We start from the raw sequence: 20,339 nt of genomic DNA, 5'->3' as shown, positions 1-20,339 counted from the left end.
ATTCAAGGAAGGAACTCTAGGAGCATTCCTTCAGTTCATATCTCACACTTTTCTCTTATAATTCTGCTTGAAACACAAATTAACTGATGAATAAAGGGCTCCCAGAAGAGAATGACAATTACCACAAATGGTAGCTGAGATTCCTGAAATGGCCTGATGTCTATAGGCATGGCAGGGCCCAGGTTTGCCCACAAATAGAACCCAGATGCCCAAAGTGTTTGCAGCTCATTGATGCTGCTCTGGGCAGAACAACACACAGAGGCTGCAGGACCTATGGGGTGTCTACTACACAGCCTGCCCGTGGCTACTGTTTAAGGTTCTCATTAGAAGGCAGGGGAAGGCTGAACTGAGAAGCGATTTGGCAGGGGTAGGAAGTGATGTGGCTCTGTTTTATCCTTGACATTTAGTGGCACCGGTATCTTTTTATCATTTTAATGCGTCAGTCAGTCTTTAAGAAACAGCACAAAAAAACAAAGAGAAGTTTTTAGAGGGCAATCTATTGTTTTCACCTTGGGGTGACTTTAAAGACATCACATGGTTTAGACACAAAGGACAGACACACCTTCCCTGTAAAGATTATTATGGGCTACAGAAGCTGTGGCAGAGCACTTCTGCCCCCCAAATTCCCGATGCTTTCCTAATTCTCAAAAACCAAACAAACATAGAATCTCAGATAAAATAGAAAGCTCAGTAATGTGGTAAATTCAATTATTACCAACCCAAATAATTCAACCTACCTAAAAATCTCTCATGTCTTAGGAGACAATATTGTGCCTGAATTAATCTCCCAAGTGCCTCAAATCTCTATTTTTACTTCCTAGACATGCTCTGCCTGGTGACAGGTTTTTTGTGGCTACTGTATTTATGAGCAGTTTTAGTCACTCCACTGCATAACCCTTCAGTGCTGGAATAGTGTTGTTGGTGCTGGTTAAAAGAGAACTGTGTCAGTGACCTCACTGTCTGAAAATCCAGGGATCATATTCTCAAACAAACCACTGGCAATTTCTCAATCCAAGCTGGCTTTCCGATGCTCTATACTATAAACTGGATTTCCTTCCTTTAGCAATAACAGTAAAGAATCTGAAAAGCATAAACTCGGAGACACAATTGATAGCTATTGCTTTCCTACAACTAGAAAAGTGAACAAGCCTTTTGCTTTGTCCTTTGCATGGCTGCTATTTCAGAAGCTGAAACTGCTCGTTATTAGAACTCACCAATCTGACTTAAAGTAAAGATGGCATCCTTATCCATACTCATCAAACATTGTTTATCAGATCTGGTTAAATATGTGGCTGGTGGGGCCGGGTTCTCAACCCTACTGATGGTGTGAGTTATTGTTAGCACAGAGCTGTGATTTCTTTCTTGTGAAAAGAAGCAAGTTTATTTCTAAGAAGCTAAGTGATTCTAAGAATCACTTAACAGAGATAATACTAATAAACTGGAACTTTGAAGTTTGACCCATGTGTCTGTCATAGCAGTAATCTTAAACTCACTATTTCACAAGAGGAACTGAGTATGTTTTATGGTGTTCGGGCCATAAAGCCGATAACTCCATGTAGTTCTGTAATGAATTCTAAACACCCAAGTGTTTGGGCCTCCAGTCTGAATCCTCAGTGCCCAGAGTCCAGAGAATAGCAGGCTAAGATGTCCACACAAGGAACTCAAACTGAGAGTGAGGACAGACAGATTGCCAGCATCTTGCGCTCAAATCTGGGACCACTTTTCCTTGGAACTCTATTTTCCTTTAGGAAAAAGATGTCCCTTGTAGTTCATGGGCTCAATAACAGAAGACAAATTTACATCTTTGCCTAAGCAACAAAAATAAGTTGAACTGATCCTGGCAAATAGGGATTCACCATTGTATCTTTGATATTTAACTAAGACCTAGCATAGTTAAGAAGTATAAGACCGAAGCAAAGGAAGACATGGGTGCTTTTGACAGGTACCACCCACAGCTCCTTTGCAGGGTCAGTGTGTGAGCAGGGGCTGCAAATCCAGGTTTAGATAGCAGATCCACACCAGGAAACAATGAAAACTAAGAGGCCAGCTTAATTTTTATCAGCACAGACACCAAAACCAAATAGGCAACTTTCATTTGTCAGTGTTCATGAACTTAACGGGTAACTGCCATGTTCCCAACTTAGTTTGCTGCGTGTGGACAAAATCAGATCATGCCCAAGCACTTGCATATGGTTAATGAGTCATTGTGGGAAAAAGAAAATAAGCAATGAACACATATCTAAGGATTTTGTTAGGTTCTTTCATAACATAAATGGGGAGAGGAAAAAGAGGGACTCTGGGGAAACAAACAGATTCTCTGGAAATACCAGGAGTTTTGTGTAGAATTTAACTTTGGCCTAGGGCAAAAATGTCCTCCAAGAGAGTTGTCCATCAGCTGTTTCCCTGCCTTTGCAGTTTCTCTCCTGTAATCTGAAATGGCAATGACCTTTCTAACATCGATGTGGCCGGAAATTCCCTTTGACTTCTTAGTCTACAGGGTCGAGCCTTCTTCAGGTATTTTATTGTACAATTGAGAGATATATAATGATGTACTTTAACCTGTGGCTACAGCAAATCATCACAGACCACAGCTCCCTTTGGGCTAGCACGTTGGTGTCACTGAAATAGTGATGTGGCAGCTTTATCCACCCTTTGATCAGTGAGGGCACTGAGTTCTTATGTGTGTGTGCAACAAGACTTTGTACTCAGCTTCTGTCAAAGACACTGCAAAATCACAGGTTGTGGTTAAGATCATAAATGCAATTAATATTTAGTGGACTCAAGAAGCTTGCCACTTTGGAGGTCCAGAGAAGAAAATATCTGTGTTTTGTGTTAATAAGGTTGAGCCATATGCAAATCAAGTAACTGAATACATACGGTAAAAAATAAAATGGGGAGTTCTTCAAGGCAAGCCCAGGAGATCAATGGAAGTTAGGGCTTAGACTGTACCTCAAATGTCAACTTTGTGGCCTGCCAGCTCTGTGCACTTTAGAAATTTTCTTAACTTCTCAGAACTCTAGTTCCTCATCTGCCACAGGAGGATAACACAGCAGCCACCTCCTAGGTCTGGGACTAGCACAGGGGACAATGATCCCGGTGTCTTCAGGCGGAGCTCAGCAGGCTGTAAGCACTGCACTCCCTTTGCTTACCACCAACTGAATCATAAGCCAAGACCGTTTAGCCTTATATCAACTTTTGTGTCCCTCCCTTTACAAACATTCATTGAATTTTCACTCTATTCAAGTTGCTGGATGCAAAAAGAGAAAGTTGTGTTTGCTGCTTCTGGGAAACTCGATGTTACTGTGGACCGAAGATGGAGAATTGTAACACACTGTGACGAACACTTGAACAGAAATCATCTCAAGGGGTGGTGGGCTGGGGGGATGTTAGGGAAAGCTTTACGGATACACCAGTCTGCACAAGGTGGAGACACTCTGGGGAAGGAGAAGACAGACAAGGAGCCAAGAGTGGAAGGGCTGCAATATAAGTAGGATGGGGCATTTTCTCTGCTGAAAGTTATACATGAGCAAAGGATATGGGTGGTTAAAATAGAAATGGAAGGCAATGGTTGAATTCAAGAGTGCTGTGAAGTCAAACAGTTGTTTCCAGCTGACCAAGAGAGTGTGGCTGTTAGGAAAGAAAGGAGGCCGTGGGAACAAAGCTTGAAACAAGGAAGATTCTGACAGGTGGGGAAAGGGACCTGCCCTCTCAGACTGGGGTTGGGTTTTTATGTGATGCTAGCATCACTGAGTTCCCAATCAGTACTTCATGTGCACCCTGGTTTGCAATAGAGGTCTCTGGCATCTTTGCATTAAAGTGCTTCTCATCGTGATTTTGAGGCAGAAAGTTGAACTTTGGAGACAGGCAAAAGGACAACTGTAACCGTCCCTATCTCCCTATTGTTTTTCTACCTCATGACTGCACTTGAGCTCACATCTTCCTGTGTGACTAGAATACCCACAACTTTCCAAACCCAGAACGTGGAATGAATGGACTGTTGACAATGGCTTCTCAGTTCCAACATATTAGGACCATAAAATAGGTTAGATTTAAATCATACATAAAACTTCTGAAAGCTTACAGAATTTCCGTACTGGGCTTCTAGGTGTATATTGCAATATTCATTCATCATTTTTCTATATTTCATGCTTTTCCAAGTCCAATATATTTATTAAGAATGTCTAAACATTTTGAAAGCTGCTGTGTCTTCAACATGACACAGCAAGATGTCAGTTTTGTGCTTTGCCTAGACAGACATCCTCAGAAATTCACATTATTTACCTAAGCTCTGACCTTTTGTTCTAATCTGCCTCCTTTCCTGAATTTATCTAAGATGCTGTGATGATTCTCTGTGTTATACTAGCTCTGCAATCCTTCCTAACTCAGTAGTTAGTAAGAGATGCACTTACCAAGCAGTGTTTCTTATCCAGAAGTCAATACTTCATTCTATCACAAAGACGAGAAAAAACGAGAGAGAGAGAGAGAGAGAGAGAGAGAGAGAGAGAGAGAGAGAGAGAGAGGGAGAGGGAGGGAGGGAGGGAGGGAGGGAGGGAGAGGGAGAGGGAGAGGGAGAGAGAGAGAGAGAGAGAGAGCAGGGTAAGAAATACAATTGAGAGCATGATTTGATTTACTCTGGAGACATTTGATGAGCAGTCTTTGCCCCTCAGGTCTTGAAATGATTCCACTGAGAACAAAGGTAGCAACACTACTGTTCCCTTAGAGCACTACCTGCTGAAAGGGAGCCCAGAGCCTTTACCTTCCCCCGGACTAGATGAAGCAGCATGGGTCTCTGCAGAGCTTCCAGGTTGTCCTTTCCTATGATCTTAGGTGTAGTTTTGCCTTTGAAGATGCTCTTCTCTCCTCTCTGTTGGTTCACATTTTCAACATTGACGGCCGTTATCTAAGGCCAAGAAAAGAAAACTATTAGGAAAAGATTCCCACATCTGTCTCTTAAAAATAGAGTGGTAAAGGAGACCAATTGAGGTTGCCATTTTTTTTCCCAAACATTGACTCACAGGACTTGTCACTCATGTTACTGGACAAGTGCCTGAATTAAGCTATGATGCTTCTCCTTGCCATCCACTTTAAAATGGATGCGGGATTTAACATTAGATATTTAACTAGTCAAAAGTGACAATATTAAAATCCGTGATCTTGAGTTATAATATATGTGACTTGAATGTGGCTCTTTCTCATGTCACTGTCACTTTCCTGACTGGTCTTGAACAGCTGTTGTCTACCTCATCGCCTCCCTGTCTGTATTGTGTCTGAAAGCATCCCTGCCCACTCTGCCTCCTTGTGTTTATAAAATGAAAGAGGAACAGCCAAGTTACAGAACAAGGATGCAGGCAGTGTCTTCTGCAGGAAACTTTGCTGTCCTAGTGACAATGACACAGAGGAATGCATGGTGATGTCTTGATCCAACTTTGAAAATACAACAACTACTAGAAACATCCAAAGAAATAGCAACAAATTGTCAACTGCGTTGGAATAAATCTTACTATAAGAAGCTATTTGTTCCATGTACTTGGCCCAGTGCACCTATTTGACAGTAGCCTGCAGCAGAGGAAATAACTTTAAAAGGAACCTGCTGCTGTTAGGTTCTTGGGAAGCAGGATTACAATATATCAACATTAGAAGAAGCCCTACAATCTAAACCATCATGGCTGACCAAACGCTGTCATCCTGTGGAGTGCTGGTTCCTTCTATAAGAGGGGCTGTCTCTCATTAGTAATTAATTCCACCTGTTAAATGAGGCCTCCCCTAATGCATCTCCATTTCAGCCTCCATGGTTCCTTGCATGACATGCATTGCAAATCCCTTCCTCCCAGGACATTTGAATGGATTCCAAGACAATGTCTCTATTCATATTAAGATGGTATAGAGAACTGGAGGTCAGACTTCAGTTACTCAGCAGCACAAGCAGCCTGCTGCGACAGTTTGGAGAAAACTCACTATTGATTAGCAACAACTTCAAGACTGTGGATGCTTCACTTGTTTTTGTGAAAGATAACAAGCCAAGTACAACCAAACATCACTAACAAGTGCTGCTGGATGGTGTATTTCTGACATCTAATCTTAGTGTAGTGCTTGCTGTTTGTTTCATGTTTGTAGAAGATGCCCACCGTGACTTGGATCAGTTGGTCATCATCACCATCAGGATTCCTCCACAATAACACAACGTCCACATCAGATGAGATCTGGTAGCCCACGCTGTCTTGCAGTTTTCCTTTGCCCCCATCAAGAAACACTTCAGTGGAGTATTTGAGCTTGTATAGCCGTTCATTGTTTAATGAGAGACCAGTTGTGTGACCTGCATTAAAGGAGGGGGACAGGTCAAGTTTCAATTGTCAGGCACCTGTCAGGCCTGAGAACATACTGTCTTACCACCGAATGCCTTCTTTCAGCTCACTAAGGCTCAGTGAAGCTTAGCAAGCCCTTGCTGAACTAACAATGGTATGCTTCTCCACCTACTAAAAGCATCGGCTTAAAAACCACAAGTAAGTTCACTGACGAACATGCAACAAGCTTCCTCCATTTCAGAAAACCGTTGTTTATATCAATTATCAAGTCATCTTCAGATTGCCCTAGGTGAACATAAGACAGTTTTTAAAGCAACAATCATGTTGCTTTCAATCAGTTGACTATATAAGTTCAAGCAGAGGTCTTGACCAGAATTGCTTTACAAATTCAGTAAGATTATTTGTAATTATTTAAATTTTTATGTTTATGGGTGGCTTGCCTGCATTGATGTACACCAAATGCATACAGTGCCCAAGGAGGCCAGAAGAGAGCATTGGATATGCTAGAACTGTAGCTAAATACAGTTGTAAGCTACCATGCGGATGCTGGGAACCAATCCCAGGTCCTCTGGAAGAGCAACAAGTGTTTTTAACCAAAGCACCAATCCATCTTTACCACACCATAATTAATACATTTTTAAATCCAACAGCTGTGTTGAAAAGTGTTAGTCATCAAAAAGAAAGTTCTTTCATTTGTGTACTTGCTGCATTTAAAGAATTTTTTTTCCTTTGTCATTTTCTCTATACGCTTAATTAGCAAACTTGTCCAAAGAACATTCCAGTGGTGGTTGTGGTGGTTCATACCTATATTCCCAGCAGGAATTAAAGGATGTGGAGATGCCCAGGAGTTTGAGAGTAGCCTGGGCTATATAATGATTCCAGGCAAGCCTAAACTACATAGTTGGTTCCATGCCAACTAAGCTACAATGTGAGACTGTGCCTCAAAACCCAAAAGTAAGTAAATAAAAATAAAATAAATCAGTACCCAGGTATATTATTGTGCAGTAATCTTTTTTAAGAAAATTGGAACATTTAAGAGCCACCTATAAATAAGTTTAAATACTGTGCCTGAATAAAAGACAACTAATTACATAAAATCTTAAGATATGCTTTAATTTGGACAGGGGGTTTAATATCAAATAGCATGGAAATCAGTACTGGGAGCCAAAGACCCCACAAAGTAGACATTCACACAGTTTCCAACTCAATTTAACTCGTTTCCAAGACAAACAAAGGGGAAGGATTAAAGTTTTCTTAGAAAAAGAAGTTTATAATCACATAAGCTGAACTTGTATGTTTCCTGTGTCACTCACTGGCTGTAATCAAGAAGGACTCAGTATGTCTGTTCTTCCTTAGAGTCACTGGGATTGATTTGTCAGTGACCTCTAGCAAGGGGTCTTAGCTTACTTTCCCCTTAAGAAGTATGTATGCAAATATCCAGGTGTGGTGGTGCATGCCTTCAATCCCAGCACTTGGGAAATAGAAGCAGGTAAACCTCTGTGAGTTTGAGGCCAGCCTGATCTACATCAGCTTCTGCCCACCCACCCCATGCAACAACTGCATAGTCTCCAGGAAAAAGAGCAACACAATAGCCTCAAGATTATGTGTGCTGACATTCATAAAAATCAAGTAAACTCAGCCTTATTCTGTTGTTTGTCTGTCCATTTTGAGACAGCGTCTCATTATGTAGCCCAGGCTGGCCTAGAACCCTTCTTTCTCTTTCCTTTTGCTCTAGGTGCTTGGATTAGAATGTTGCACCACATCTGGCTCTGAGTTGGGCATTGCTATCCTTCATTAGATAAGATCACACTATTTGCCCAGGGTTACTCAGGTAATTAAACATGGTGACAAGATGGAAACTACAACTATCAGCTCCTAAAGATCACGCTCTTACTTTTACTAAAAACCCCTAAACTTTTAGATTGATTTCTCTTTCATTCTTAGGAAAGGAACCAGGATTCATTCTTTCCTTTAGCAACGATGCTTAGAGAAACTCCTAGGCTATGCGCAAGTTTCTAGAGTCAACTACCATGCCAACAAACAAGAAGACAAATTTTCTCCCCTTATGGAGCTAGTATTTATGTAACAAGAAGCTAGAAAATAGAATATAGGTAAATAAGTGTATGAGGAAATACCACAGAATGGCAGGCATGCAACAGAGACAAATGTAACAGGAAAGCTAATTGGTAGACCTCTGTGAGGCAAGGTCAGCTTTAGACTGGCCATGTGTACATCTGTAGCAAGTCACGCGTCTCTGCTCCTCCCACTCCGTTCTCACAAAGAACAGCAAGTGCAAAGGCCCCGAAGAGGGCTCAGGGAGATCCAAGAGCCACAAGAAATGGAATTGTCTAAGTAAACAACACAGCAGAAGATGCTGAGGTTTAATGGGTGTCTCGGGCATCAGGGAGACTCGGGACAAGTCCATGCACGTGGAGTGTGAGATGAGAAGCTGAAGGAGGTTTTTGACCTAATTCTAGGTTCCATGATCTGGCAAAGGTTCAAAGGGAGGACATGGGTTTCAATAGGAATCCAGAAGAGGCAGGTGACAGATGAGTGTGAGCGGGCCTCACACAAAACTAAGTGCAAACATCAAGTCAGCCAAGACTGAGGCAGGAGATGCGGAAGGAAGATGGAGTTAAGAAGACCTAGAAGGAGACAGTCTAGAACTCTTTCAGCCTCCTCTTTTCCCACTCTTTTGGACTCTAACTGGGTGCTCTGCAGCAGTTCAAACACTACTTTGTGGCCAGGAAGGATATTTTGGACTCGTGTGTGTGTGTGTGTGTGTGTGTGTGTGTGTGTGTGTGTGTTCTATCAAATTACATTTAGGGCACAAAAGTACTGCATGCTGTCTTATCAAATCCTCACAGCAGTTGTGAAAGATAAGCAGTACAGGAGAGCTGACAAAGACTCACTCTAAGTTCAACCCCCACAACCTGCACACAGTGAAGACTCAGAAGTTTAGGTTTTGTGAAAGCTTTCAAAACTATTACACTGATGTTTTCTAGCTTCTACTTTACCAATAACAAGGAATCAAGGGACACATCAGCTCTTGACTACACTGGGCCACTGAAGCTCAGAGCAGGATGGGCCCAGCTCTCCCTCTGCTTCTCCTACCTCTTTCAGCAGGCCTCAAGTGTCTGTCCTTTCCATCAAATGCTCAAAGTTTAAGAGAGTCCAATGGTCTAGACTGTGCTCCAGTGTTACTTGCCACTCTTCCCCAGATCTTTCTCTGTTTTTGTTCAGGGGTCTGGCAACACTGGACATCCAATATATGAGTGACTGTGTTCCTGTTTTAGGCTTGGTCTTTAGAATAGACATAATGGCATTTTTGTTCCAAAAGTTGAGGCAGTGTAATAGCACTGCTAACTGACTTAAGCAAGGAGGCAAACAGAGGTAAGTGAGAGTGAGGCTTCAGGAGATGTTTCAGAGGTAAGGGAAGAGGTAAAAGAGTTCAAGAATCTGGCAGCAAGTATCAGGCAGGAGAGACGGGATGTGATTAATGCAAACAGTCTACAAAGGAAGGTGGGGTCAGGGACTGAGTGAAGACCAGAAATGAAGAAGCCAATATGAAGGATAGAGGTGACAAAACAAACAGAAAGTAAAAGCCCTACATTAAAAAACAAAACAAAAATCCCAAGTCAGCATTGAGAACAGATCCATTATTACCAGCTACAATCAATAACAGCCAGGGGAAACTTGGGCCTTAGAAGTTCACACTCAATAAATCAGACTGACCTCCATATTATCCTTCATCCTAAGGTTAGTAGGAAGGCAGAGCCAGCTCATGTCCTTTGCTGGTTAAATATCAATCGTGAGGGCACAGAATCTACAATGAAATCATGATCCTCTAACACCAAAGGCTACTTACTCCTTGTAGATGGAGAGAACGGAGTCCTGTATTATGTGTTTGTGATATTTAGTATAAGAAAGTCTTCTGAATGAAATGAAGAAACTCATGCAAAAAAGCATAAGCTCTGGGCCCCTCACTTGCCCAGGGTCCTTGTAAGACTTTGGAAGGGAAGAGGGTCTGAGCAACCTGTAGGCAGTCCTTATCTTTTCTCAGTAACCTTTGTAAGCACAAGATATTTTTGTAGTGTTTCAGCAAAGACGGCCTCTCAGTTGCACAAGCTTTCAGTTCTGAAAACCTGGATTTGTCACTGAGCTTGTACACAACAAACTGTCATGTTCTAGGCCACATTTTCCCCATGCGCAGGTGGCATGCCTGTGTACTCCTGCTGCTGATGTGTGTGTGTGTGTGTGTGTGTGTGTGTGTGTGTGTGTTTGCTGTGTTTCCTTTACAGAATGGGAATTTAAAAAGAAGTCACAGTAACTACTATGTCTCCATTATTTTTTTTCAAAAATAATCATGATATGGAGTTCCATAGTCTACTGTTTAAATGATATTAGACAAACAGTAAAACACTGCCTTCTAACAGTTCCAAGTCAGATGTGGTTTACAAGTTTTTGTGTTTCACCAAAGGAAGGGTTGTCTCTTAAACACTACTGATTTTAAAAGTGCTGAAAACAATCCCTCTAGTGTAAGAATCTATTTGCTCAGGTGAAATAACTGAATTGTAGCCCTCTCTATCTTGCTGTAGTAACAGCTGTTCCTCTTCCCTGTAGAAATTTCACACACACACACACACACACACACACACACACACACACACACTCACACACACACATACACACACACACAATACACACACACACATACACACAGACATACACACAGACACACACACTCACACACACACACACACTCACACACACACACATACACACACACTCACACACACACATACACACACACACATACACACAGACATACACACAGACACACACACTCACACACACACACACACTCACACACACACACATACACACATACACACACACTCACACACACACATACACACACACTCACACATACACACACACTCACACACACATACACACACATACACACACTCACACACACACACATACACACACTCACACACACATACACACACTCACACACACACATACACACACACATACACACATACACACACACACATACACACAGACATACACACAGACACACACACTCACACACACACACACTCACACACACACACATACACACACACACTCACACACACATACACACACACTCACACATACACACACACACTCACACACACACACACTCACACACACACATACACACACATACACACACACTCACACACACACTCACACACACACACTCACACACACACACATACACACACACATACACACACACATACACACACACATACACACACACACACAAGCATCTCGAGACAAACTTCACTTTATGATCAAAAGTCACATTTACCCCAAACAAATTTTTACAAGTTTGTGTGTGATTATTTTATGTTACTCAGAGTTCACAATACTCCAAGTTACCCCTACCATAACAGGTTGCCTTTAGATCAATTGGTTTTAACAGTTATCTCTTTATGAACTGTAAAAAGTGACATCTTTATACAAGGCAACAATCAGAAGGCCAAAGAGTTCATAGCTGGTGGATTCATAGATGACCTATCAACACATTTGAAACACCACTTTGAAACCATTCCTTGTGAAAGGCTTTCCTCCATTTTTTTTTCTGATGTTATCAATTCATATGTTTTTAAAGTGAGTTTCATCTTAAAACAGAAACTGGTAACACTATTTTTAAAGATGTTTTATTTCTTAAATCCATATCATATAGCTTTATTTTCTTTAATTCACTGACTTGGATTATTCTATGCCCCTTGAATGCCAATAGAATTCCATACATGCTCTACCATTTCATTCATAATTCTTTGGCAATCAAATGCCTTTTTTTCCCCCAATTGGGTGCGATTCTTCTTGCTGTCCCATTGCTAAGCAACTGGAAGGAAATTTCGGGACTGGGTTTTTAAAATCCCATTTTACAATTCAAATGAAGGCACTGCATTCTGTGTGTCTGTCAGCAGGTAACAATAGCTCAACTCTTTTTCCAGGAATAACAAACCGAAGCTAGAAACACACTTGTCTCGGGTATGGCGGACTGAAACAAAAAGGGACCTCCACTCTCGTAAAACAGAGCCAGAAATTGATGTTTTTTCATTTCCACTTTAGTCACTTACCCCCAAATATTCCAACCTTATATACTTTCAAAAATTGCGTAGTTAGGAACTCTTTACATACACACACACACACACACACACACACAGAGAGAGAGAGAGAGAGAGAGAGAGAGAGAGAGAGAGAGAGAGAGAGAGACTCAAGTTTAGGAAAAGGATACACACACTTACCTTTAACAGAGGCAGAGTATGAGGAAAAGAAGCAGAGGAAAAGCACTGCTAGGAGAATCATGCTGCCCGGCTCCCTTCTGCCACATCCACTTCCCAGGAGTCGCTGAGAAGTGGACTCTTCTGGTGGCAGCCTGCAAGGAAGTGACCCTCTTCAGAATCTGCGACAACAGTGTTTATCTATAGGGGAAAGGTCAGATTCCAAACTCCAAAATCAGGACCTAAGTTCATGGGAGGGCTGACTATTAATGATTAAACATAGGTGGGCTATAGTTTTTGGTCTTTCACTTTTAAGAAATGTGTTTCATTCAATTAGGAAAATCAAGGAAGTTTTCATCTTGAGAGCCAAAGTAAACCAGTCCATAGTCCTACAAAAGCATAAATGCGGAAGCATCAAGGAGCTATGCCAACAAACAAACAAACAAAAAACCTGACTGTGATACTTTTCTGCTCAAGTACAGAATCATCACCAAAGCTAGAACATTAACTGCCTATTAGAATATTTCCCTATTTCTAATAAAAACGTGGTGAAGTACAATTAGCCCCAACCCCACTGAACCTGACTGAACTAGAACAGAACACATCGTTAATAGGGGTTTTTTGTTGTTGTTGTTTGGTTTTTTAAACGGTTTCTCTGTGTAGCCCTAGCTGTCCTGGAACTTACTCTGTAGCCCAGGTTGGCCTGGAACTCACAGAGATCCACCTGCCTCTGCCTCCTGAGTGCTGGGATTAAAGGTGTGTGCCACCATCACCTGACTTATTCTTTAATTTTTATACTGCTCATAAACCATTATAAAAATCACTCAATTTTATAACTTAAACTAAGTCATACTGCTACTGATAAAGATAATATTGTATTAGGTCTTCTATCCTGGAAATGTGGCTGATTGTTCTTAGTATGTGAAACTACAGAGGTTGGAGCAAACCAGAAAGGCCACCATTAATGTGTTAGTAGGCCAACTGAGGCCACCAGAGCAGGTGGCATGGTATGTCTGTGGAGGGGAGGTAGAAGAAGAAACTCTGGTACCAAGGGTTATTGGAAAATACTATGAAAAATACTATGAAAAATACTCATGGCCATGTTTTACGTAGAAAATGGGTTCTCCCCTAACCTGGAGCTTAGGTCTTTCAGACAACTTAGGTAAAAGATAGTAAGCAGTAGGGCTGCAAAAGGAAATGTAAAATTTAAAACTCTCCAAACTGAAGCATTTCATTTAAAGTGTGTTTTCATATGCAAAACTGAAAATTATTTTAATCTCCTCATGAGAGTAGAACTTCATTTGTTATTACCAGTTTTCCTGGGGCTGCACAGAAAAGGGTAGTCTCTCTCTCTCTCTCTCTCTCTCTCTCTCTCTCTCTCTCTCTCTCTTCTCTCTCTCTCTCTCTCTCTCTCTCTCTCTCTCTCACACACACACACACACACACACACACAGCTTTTCAGGAAAAATTTTGTGGATATCAGGTGTCCATATACAATGAAATTGCTTGGTACTTCCTTTTTTCAATCAAGACCTATTTGTAATCTTATTCTGGTGTGTAAGAACTGTCTTGTATTTTCATCTCAGAGTCACAGTTGCACACATTTACAGCAATCGTTAGACTATGTGGTGTGTGATACGTGTCTCTTTGGGTAAAGTTCTAGCCGTTGTCAGGTGGTTGTATCAGAGTCCAACCAATAAAAGGCATATCACTATTACCTAATCAAGGGAGTGCTGTTTCATTTGAGCATTTGATTCCCACTAGAATGCACTACATTTAGTAACCATTCAACACAAGACGTGCAATAGGCTGCTTCTGTTGGTCATAGCATCATCCCTTTATATTTGGCTTATATTTCTCCTTTTACAAAGACATTGGAGAAGACGTCTCGTGGTTGTTTCACTGAGATGAACTAAGAATGGCATCACTTCCATACTCAAGAGAACTGTGTAAGGCACACAGCACTAGCCTTTGTTGCTCTGCCACACAGAGCAAACCGTGTACAGCATATGTGAGAGACGTCTCCTAAACTCGCCACCTGTTTTGCATGGCACATAAAGCAGGAAAGAATGACAGCCCAGAATAAAGTAAAAGCTGGCATCAATACTATAGTTTATATTTGGCCATCACAACAGTCATTTCCTCTTGGCTCAGGTTAATTGATAAAAACTACTTTAAAGAACATAGAAATCTTTGCTTACCTAAAAAACACTAAAGTTGGGATTACACAAGAAATTGAATTTTTGAACGTGGGATGAAATTGGTTTTGTTATTAACTAAAGGGGATGTCCTTTCATAAGACAATGACAATTTAATGTGGAAGTTGATGGAACCCTTGTTTCTGTGATGGGCACTCCAGGCAGACAATACAAGAGATGCTGATCTGCCCTAATCAGCACAAAGGCAGATAATACATTTCAAAACCCCTTTGGTGGTACCCAGCCCTGCCACACTGCCAAGCTGCTTGGCCAGTGCGGAATGAAATTAAAGATGGATGGCTGGTTCCAAAGTACAGGTGTGTTGTGTTGAGTATCATAGGTTGCATAGGTTGTTAGGAGTTAACTTATTTCCCTAGATTAGAAGATAGATGAACTTTAGTCCACTAAAGGTTAGAAGGAAATGAGTTATCCTATTTGATATAGATGTGGCAAGTCAGGATGTGTGATAGCCCTAGGAAGAAAAGCCTATCTGTGTCATCAGAACATTTTGCTCTGTTCTTAAAAAAGAGTGTGATATGGGAGGGAGGGAGGGACGGAGGGAGGGACGGAGGGAGGGGGAGGGAGGAAAATTTAGGACACTTGAAATTACTCCTAAAATCTCATACTGTTTTGCCAGTCAGTGGTGGTGCATGCCTTTAATCCCAGCACTTGGTAGGCAGAGGCAGGAGGATCTCTGTGAGTTCAAGACCAGCCTGGTCTAACAGAGCTGGTTCCAGGACAGCCTCCAAAGCTACACAGAGAAACCCTGTCTCTAAACCACGCCCCCCCCAAAATATCTCATACTGTTTCAGTGTGATGGCATTTTTAATTTAGTAAGGGACTTAGCATTTTGATGGAATCCTGAGAAACATACTTCATTAAGAACATTCTTTCATCCCAAGGCACGCTAGAATATATATATATATATATATATATATATATATATATATATATATTACTAAATAGTGTATATATACATATATATACATATATATACATATATAACTATTTTAACAAATGTTATTGAAGATTTTGTTAAAATAAAGATATATTAAATTACTAACTTCAATGAAAGTAAAATTGAGACTTAAGCATGAGACATTTGGAATCTAAGATTAAAAACATAGTCATTTTCAAAACAGAATTAAGTAAACATACATAAACACATATACACATATTTGTCAATAATCAGAAAAACCTTGTGCATCATGCTAACTTAAGAGGATTCTAATACTACGTCTGGTCACTCAGAACTGGGTTAACAGACAGAAGAGAACTTGTAGAAATGATTTCAACAGATGAGTATAAAGAAGATAAACATTTAATTTTGATAAAACAATAAAGAATAAATAACAATACAATTTCATTGCCCTTTTAAAATGGAAATTTTAAGCCTAAATGTTGAGTATAAGTACAAATTTCTTGTAAAGGTCTACATAATATAATTCAATTACATTTACAGACAAATTATTTATAGAGCTAAACAAATGAATTCATTTACAGCAGAATCAGAAGCCAATAGTTTTGAAGCAACTACCAATGCATAATACTTAAGATATATTACATGTATATAATACTTACGATACATTAAGATATAAAACACTTAAGATGGGTCAAGTGGTGAAGGACAGAGTGCAGGTAAAGGATGATGCCTGAAGACATCCCCCAGGACTTCTAGAGAACCGTGTTAACTCAGTAGCTGTCGTAGAACAATTCTGTCCTCCAGTCCTGGAAGTCGGAGCTTCTCCAAGAGCACCTCTGGGCTGAAATCATGATGTGGCATGGCGTACCGCTTTCCGAAGACTTTAGGGGAGAATTCATTTCCTTGTAGCTTCCAGCTTTTTGGGAGCTGCCTGTGTTCTTTGTCTCAGAGCCCAATCTCTACACCTTCAAAATCAGCAGGAGTGGAGTGAATCCTTCAGGCTCAGATCACTCTGGCCACCTCTTCTGTCTGCTTCTTCCACTGTGTATCAGGCCTATGTGGATAACCCAACACAGTCTTTTTACTTGGGGTCATCTGATTAGTGACCTAAATTAATCTACATTACTAACATGGATGCTTTCTGCTGATTAAGACATGCGCACTTTGGGGGAGCTATTTTTTCTTCCTATCATAGATGCAGACATCAAATAGATTTACGAGGCTCTACAAACTTCAAGCAGAACGATATCACACGCATGCATGCCTGCAGAGCACACTGGCTCAGGAACATCATAATCAAAGTGCAGACTAACAGATATGTGAAGGGCCAGATAAGAAGATAGCTCTCCCTAAAAGGGTAAGATAAACAAACAGACAAACACATAATTATTGACACCACCAATGAAAACCGACCCCTTTGAGGGTCCAATGACCCTTTCACAGGAGATGCAGATCAGATATTTACGTTATCATTCATAACAATAGCAACATTACAGTTATGAAGTAGCAATGAAATAATTTCATGGTTGGAGGGGTCACAACACAAGGAACTGTATTAAAGATTCACAGCACTAGGAAGGCTGAGAACCACTGTCTTAGAATGATGACTTCAATGTGCAGAACAAATAATATTAATCTGCAGTTTACACCTATCACAATTATCAGCATAGTATTCTATACTGTGTAAATAAGCGTTTTAATCCTAAAACAGAAGTAAACATGTTTCCCGAAAAAAGGAAAAAGATCCCTCTAAAAGTTATCTTTAAAAATTTTACTTCAGGCAAGATATGATCGCACCCACCTTTTATCCCAGCTGCTTGGAGGCAGAAGCAGGGGATTGTCTGTGGGTTGAAGGCCAGCTTTGTCTACATAGAAAGCTCTAGGCCAGCCGAGGGTATGCATAGTAAGGCTCTGTCTCAAAAGGAAACAATCTACTTCAGCAGAAGATAGTGACCCTAATCCAAAGTTGGAAACTGAGATGAAAACAAAGAAGTGGCCACTATGGGAGGAAACACACTCTTTAAATATTAATACTTTGTGGAATTGAACTAATCTTAAAGTATATGAAAATAACATACAATATGTCACATCGTGATGGGGTAACTGTCCTTCTGTATGCTGTGAATGTGTTTCTCTTATTGGTCTAATAAAATGCTGACTGGCTAGTAGCCAGGCAGGAAGTATAGGCGGGGCTACCAGACTAGGAGAATGCTGGGAAGAGGGAGGCAGAGAGGAGCCGCTGGAGAGACTCCACCAAGTTGCTGAGGAAGAAAGGGGACCTGGCATCACTGGTAAGTCCAAGACCATGTGGAAATACATAGATTAGTAGAAATGGGTTAATAATTAAGAGAGATTGAGCCAGGAAGAAGCCCAAGTCATTGGCCAAACAGTTTATGATTCATGTAAGGCCCTGTGTGTTTATTTGGGACTAAACGGCTGTGGGACCAGGCAGGACAGAAACTCAGTCTACATCATCATTTTGTGACACAGCAAAATTTCAGATGTTTATTCAATGACAAGAATCAGTTCAATAAATTAAGGTTCATCAATTCAATATGAAGCCATTTAAAAAGCATGCAAGTATGTTCATTCATAGACCTACTGTAGTTTGGAAGTAGATTACTAAATAGCTAATACAGATAATGAGATAATTTCCTGCTTAAATATAGATAGAGATGTGAGCACAAAACGGGTTAAAAGAATATACACCCAAACCAATAATTATTACTAATTATTATAATTATTCATATTTTGTTTTTCATATCTTACCTATATTTTCTTATATTCTGTATATTCTAGTCTATTTTTTGTTAGACTCACAAAATATAACTACAATAGTATATTGATTTCACATATAGGCTGCATCTAATTACATCTAAGGCTAAGGTTTTACATCCATAGGGTAGATCTAATATTAATAATCAAGTCGTTAACTAGAAGCCATACTATTCAGATTCCATTTGTTGTTTTAGATCTCTATTTTATGTATATATGTCTGTGCCTGAGTATAATTGTCTGTACCACGTGTGCAGGAGCCCTCAGAAGTAACTAGAATTAGTCACGAGCTACCTTGTCAGTGCCTGCCTTTGATGATCCTTTCCCCTGTTTCAGTGTCCTATCCAGGGTACATTACATTTGATTGCCATGTCCCCTGGGACTCTTCTTGGCTGTGACAATATTGAGGAATCCTCTTCGGTACTTTGTAAAATTTTCTCCAGTTGGAAACTTTGGAATATTAACTGTGGTTACTCCGGTAGAAGACCACTGCATTCAATGTTTTTATCAGATTGTTTGAGATGATCAATGTGATCTGTCAGTGGTATGGTTAATCCGAGTCCAGGACTGATCACTGCTGACAGAATCCTCCATGTATAATTATGCTTAATTTTTATTCTCATTCTTTATTCTGGACTCTTTGGAAGAAAGTACTATGCTCTAACCCTCTCTATAGAGGGAGCTATATTTCTCCCTAGCAGTGGAGTAGTGACATGAATTATTAGGGTTTCTTCTGGTATGCTACTTGTCTTCTCTTGCCCAATTACTTATTTAATCCTTTTCATTAGAACTCAGATACTTTAGACTTTGAGACATAGCCCAATACTACTTTACTAATCTTGCTTATTTTTTATTCACTCAGAGTAAAATGCTTTTTTTTTTTCTTATTCAGAGTTCTTTCAGGTGATTTAGGAAGATGGCTTAGTCTGTAACATGAGAATTCACATCCCCAGCATCCATGTAAGCAGCCAGGCATCGGAGCACTCAAGTATTTTCGAAAACTCACAAACACCCACACCCACTATACATGTGAATACAACCCTCCACCCGGTCCCATACACACACACACACACATCGTGAGTTCTTTCAATTCCACTGATGTGTTCCTTTGACATAGCCCACATTGATGTGTTAAGGTTTGGATTTTTTTTTTTTTTTTTTTTTTTTTTTTTTTTGGCATTCGTAGGCTACATGGGTGGTAGGTATCCATGTTCTTAGGGTCTTGAATCTCCAGCACATGCGAACATCTCTGAATTTACTTGGATCTTGAGTTTTCCATCAGTCTTTCAGATTTCCTCCTTTAAACTCTTTACAAATTTATTAGGTTTCTATCTATGTCACAAGGTGGGAGTTAGCAGTTTTAATTTCAAGATCAGACTGTACATTGCTGGCTCATAGACCAACTGGATTTTGGGTGTTGACTTCTTGTCCTAAAATTCTGCTATAATTGCTAATTAGTGAAATGAGGATTTGGGAAACTTTTGTTTTGTTTTTTATATAGATAGACAATCATGCCATCTGTAATTTTCTTGTTTTTCCTTTTCCGATTGTATTTCACTGGCTAGGCCTTTGGGCATGCCTTATGCACACACTTTTTAATACTCATTCTTTTCTCAACCACCACTTTCTTCAAATTTCTTTCTCAAAGCAGTCTATTTCTTAATTTTCTGTATTGTTCATGTTTTATCACTTAAAAATGTCTGCATGTTTACTCTGAAATACTGGAGGATAGCTTTATCCCTCTATCTGCGTCATTGTTCATTTTGTATTGCAGCACCTTTAAATGGAACCCAATCATAATCCTTTAGTGTAGTATTCTTACTGTGAGTGAGCCTATGCCATGGACCTGGGT

General features: G+C 40.3%; 1 protein-coding gene across 1 annotated transcript in view; it reads right to left on the bottom strand.

Moving 5' to 3' along the window:
- Mttp (microsomal triglyceride transfer protein) overlaps positions 1 to 12,741 on the bottom strand; it is a 40,083-nt gene extending 27,342 nt beyond the window's left edge. Inside the window, exons 1-3 of the mRNA XM_027395801.2 lie at positions 12,617 to 12,741; positions 6,126 to 6,313; positions 4,757 to 4,900 (exon numbers count right to left, since the gene is read on the bottom strand). Of these exons, the coding sequence (XP_027251602.1) occupies positions 4,757 to 4,900; positions 6,126 to 6,313; positions 12,617 to 12,677 (393 nt within the window). The 5' untranslated portion in view covers positions 12,678 to 12,741. The remainder of the gene's footprint in view (positions 1 to 4,756; positions 4,901 to 6,125; positions 6,314 to 12,616) is intronic.
- Between the last annotated feature and the right edge of the window lie 7,598 nt (positions 12,742 to 20,339).

The sequence above is a fragment of the Cricetulus griseus genome, assembly GCF_003668045.3.
Source record: "Cricetulus griseus strain 17A/GY chromosome 1 unlocalized genomic scaffold, alternate assembly CriGri-PICRH-1.0 chr1_0, whole genome shotgun sequence".
Taxonomy (NCBI): Eukaryota; Metazoa; Chordata; class Mammalia; order Rodentia; family Cricetidae; genus Cricetulus; species Cricetulus griseus.
Note: the sequence above shows the minus strand (reverse complement) of the source record. Positions and strands in the feature narration are given on the sequence as shown.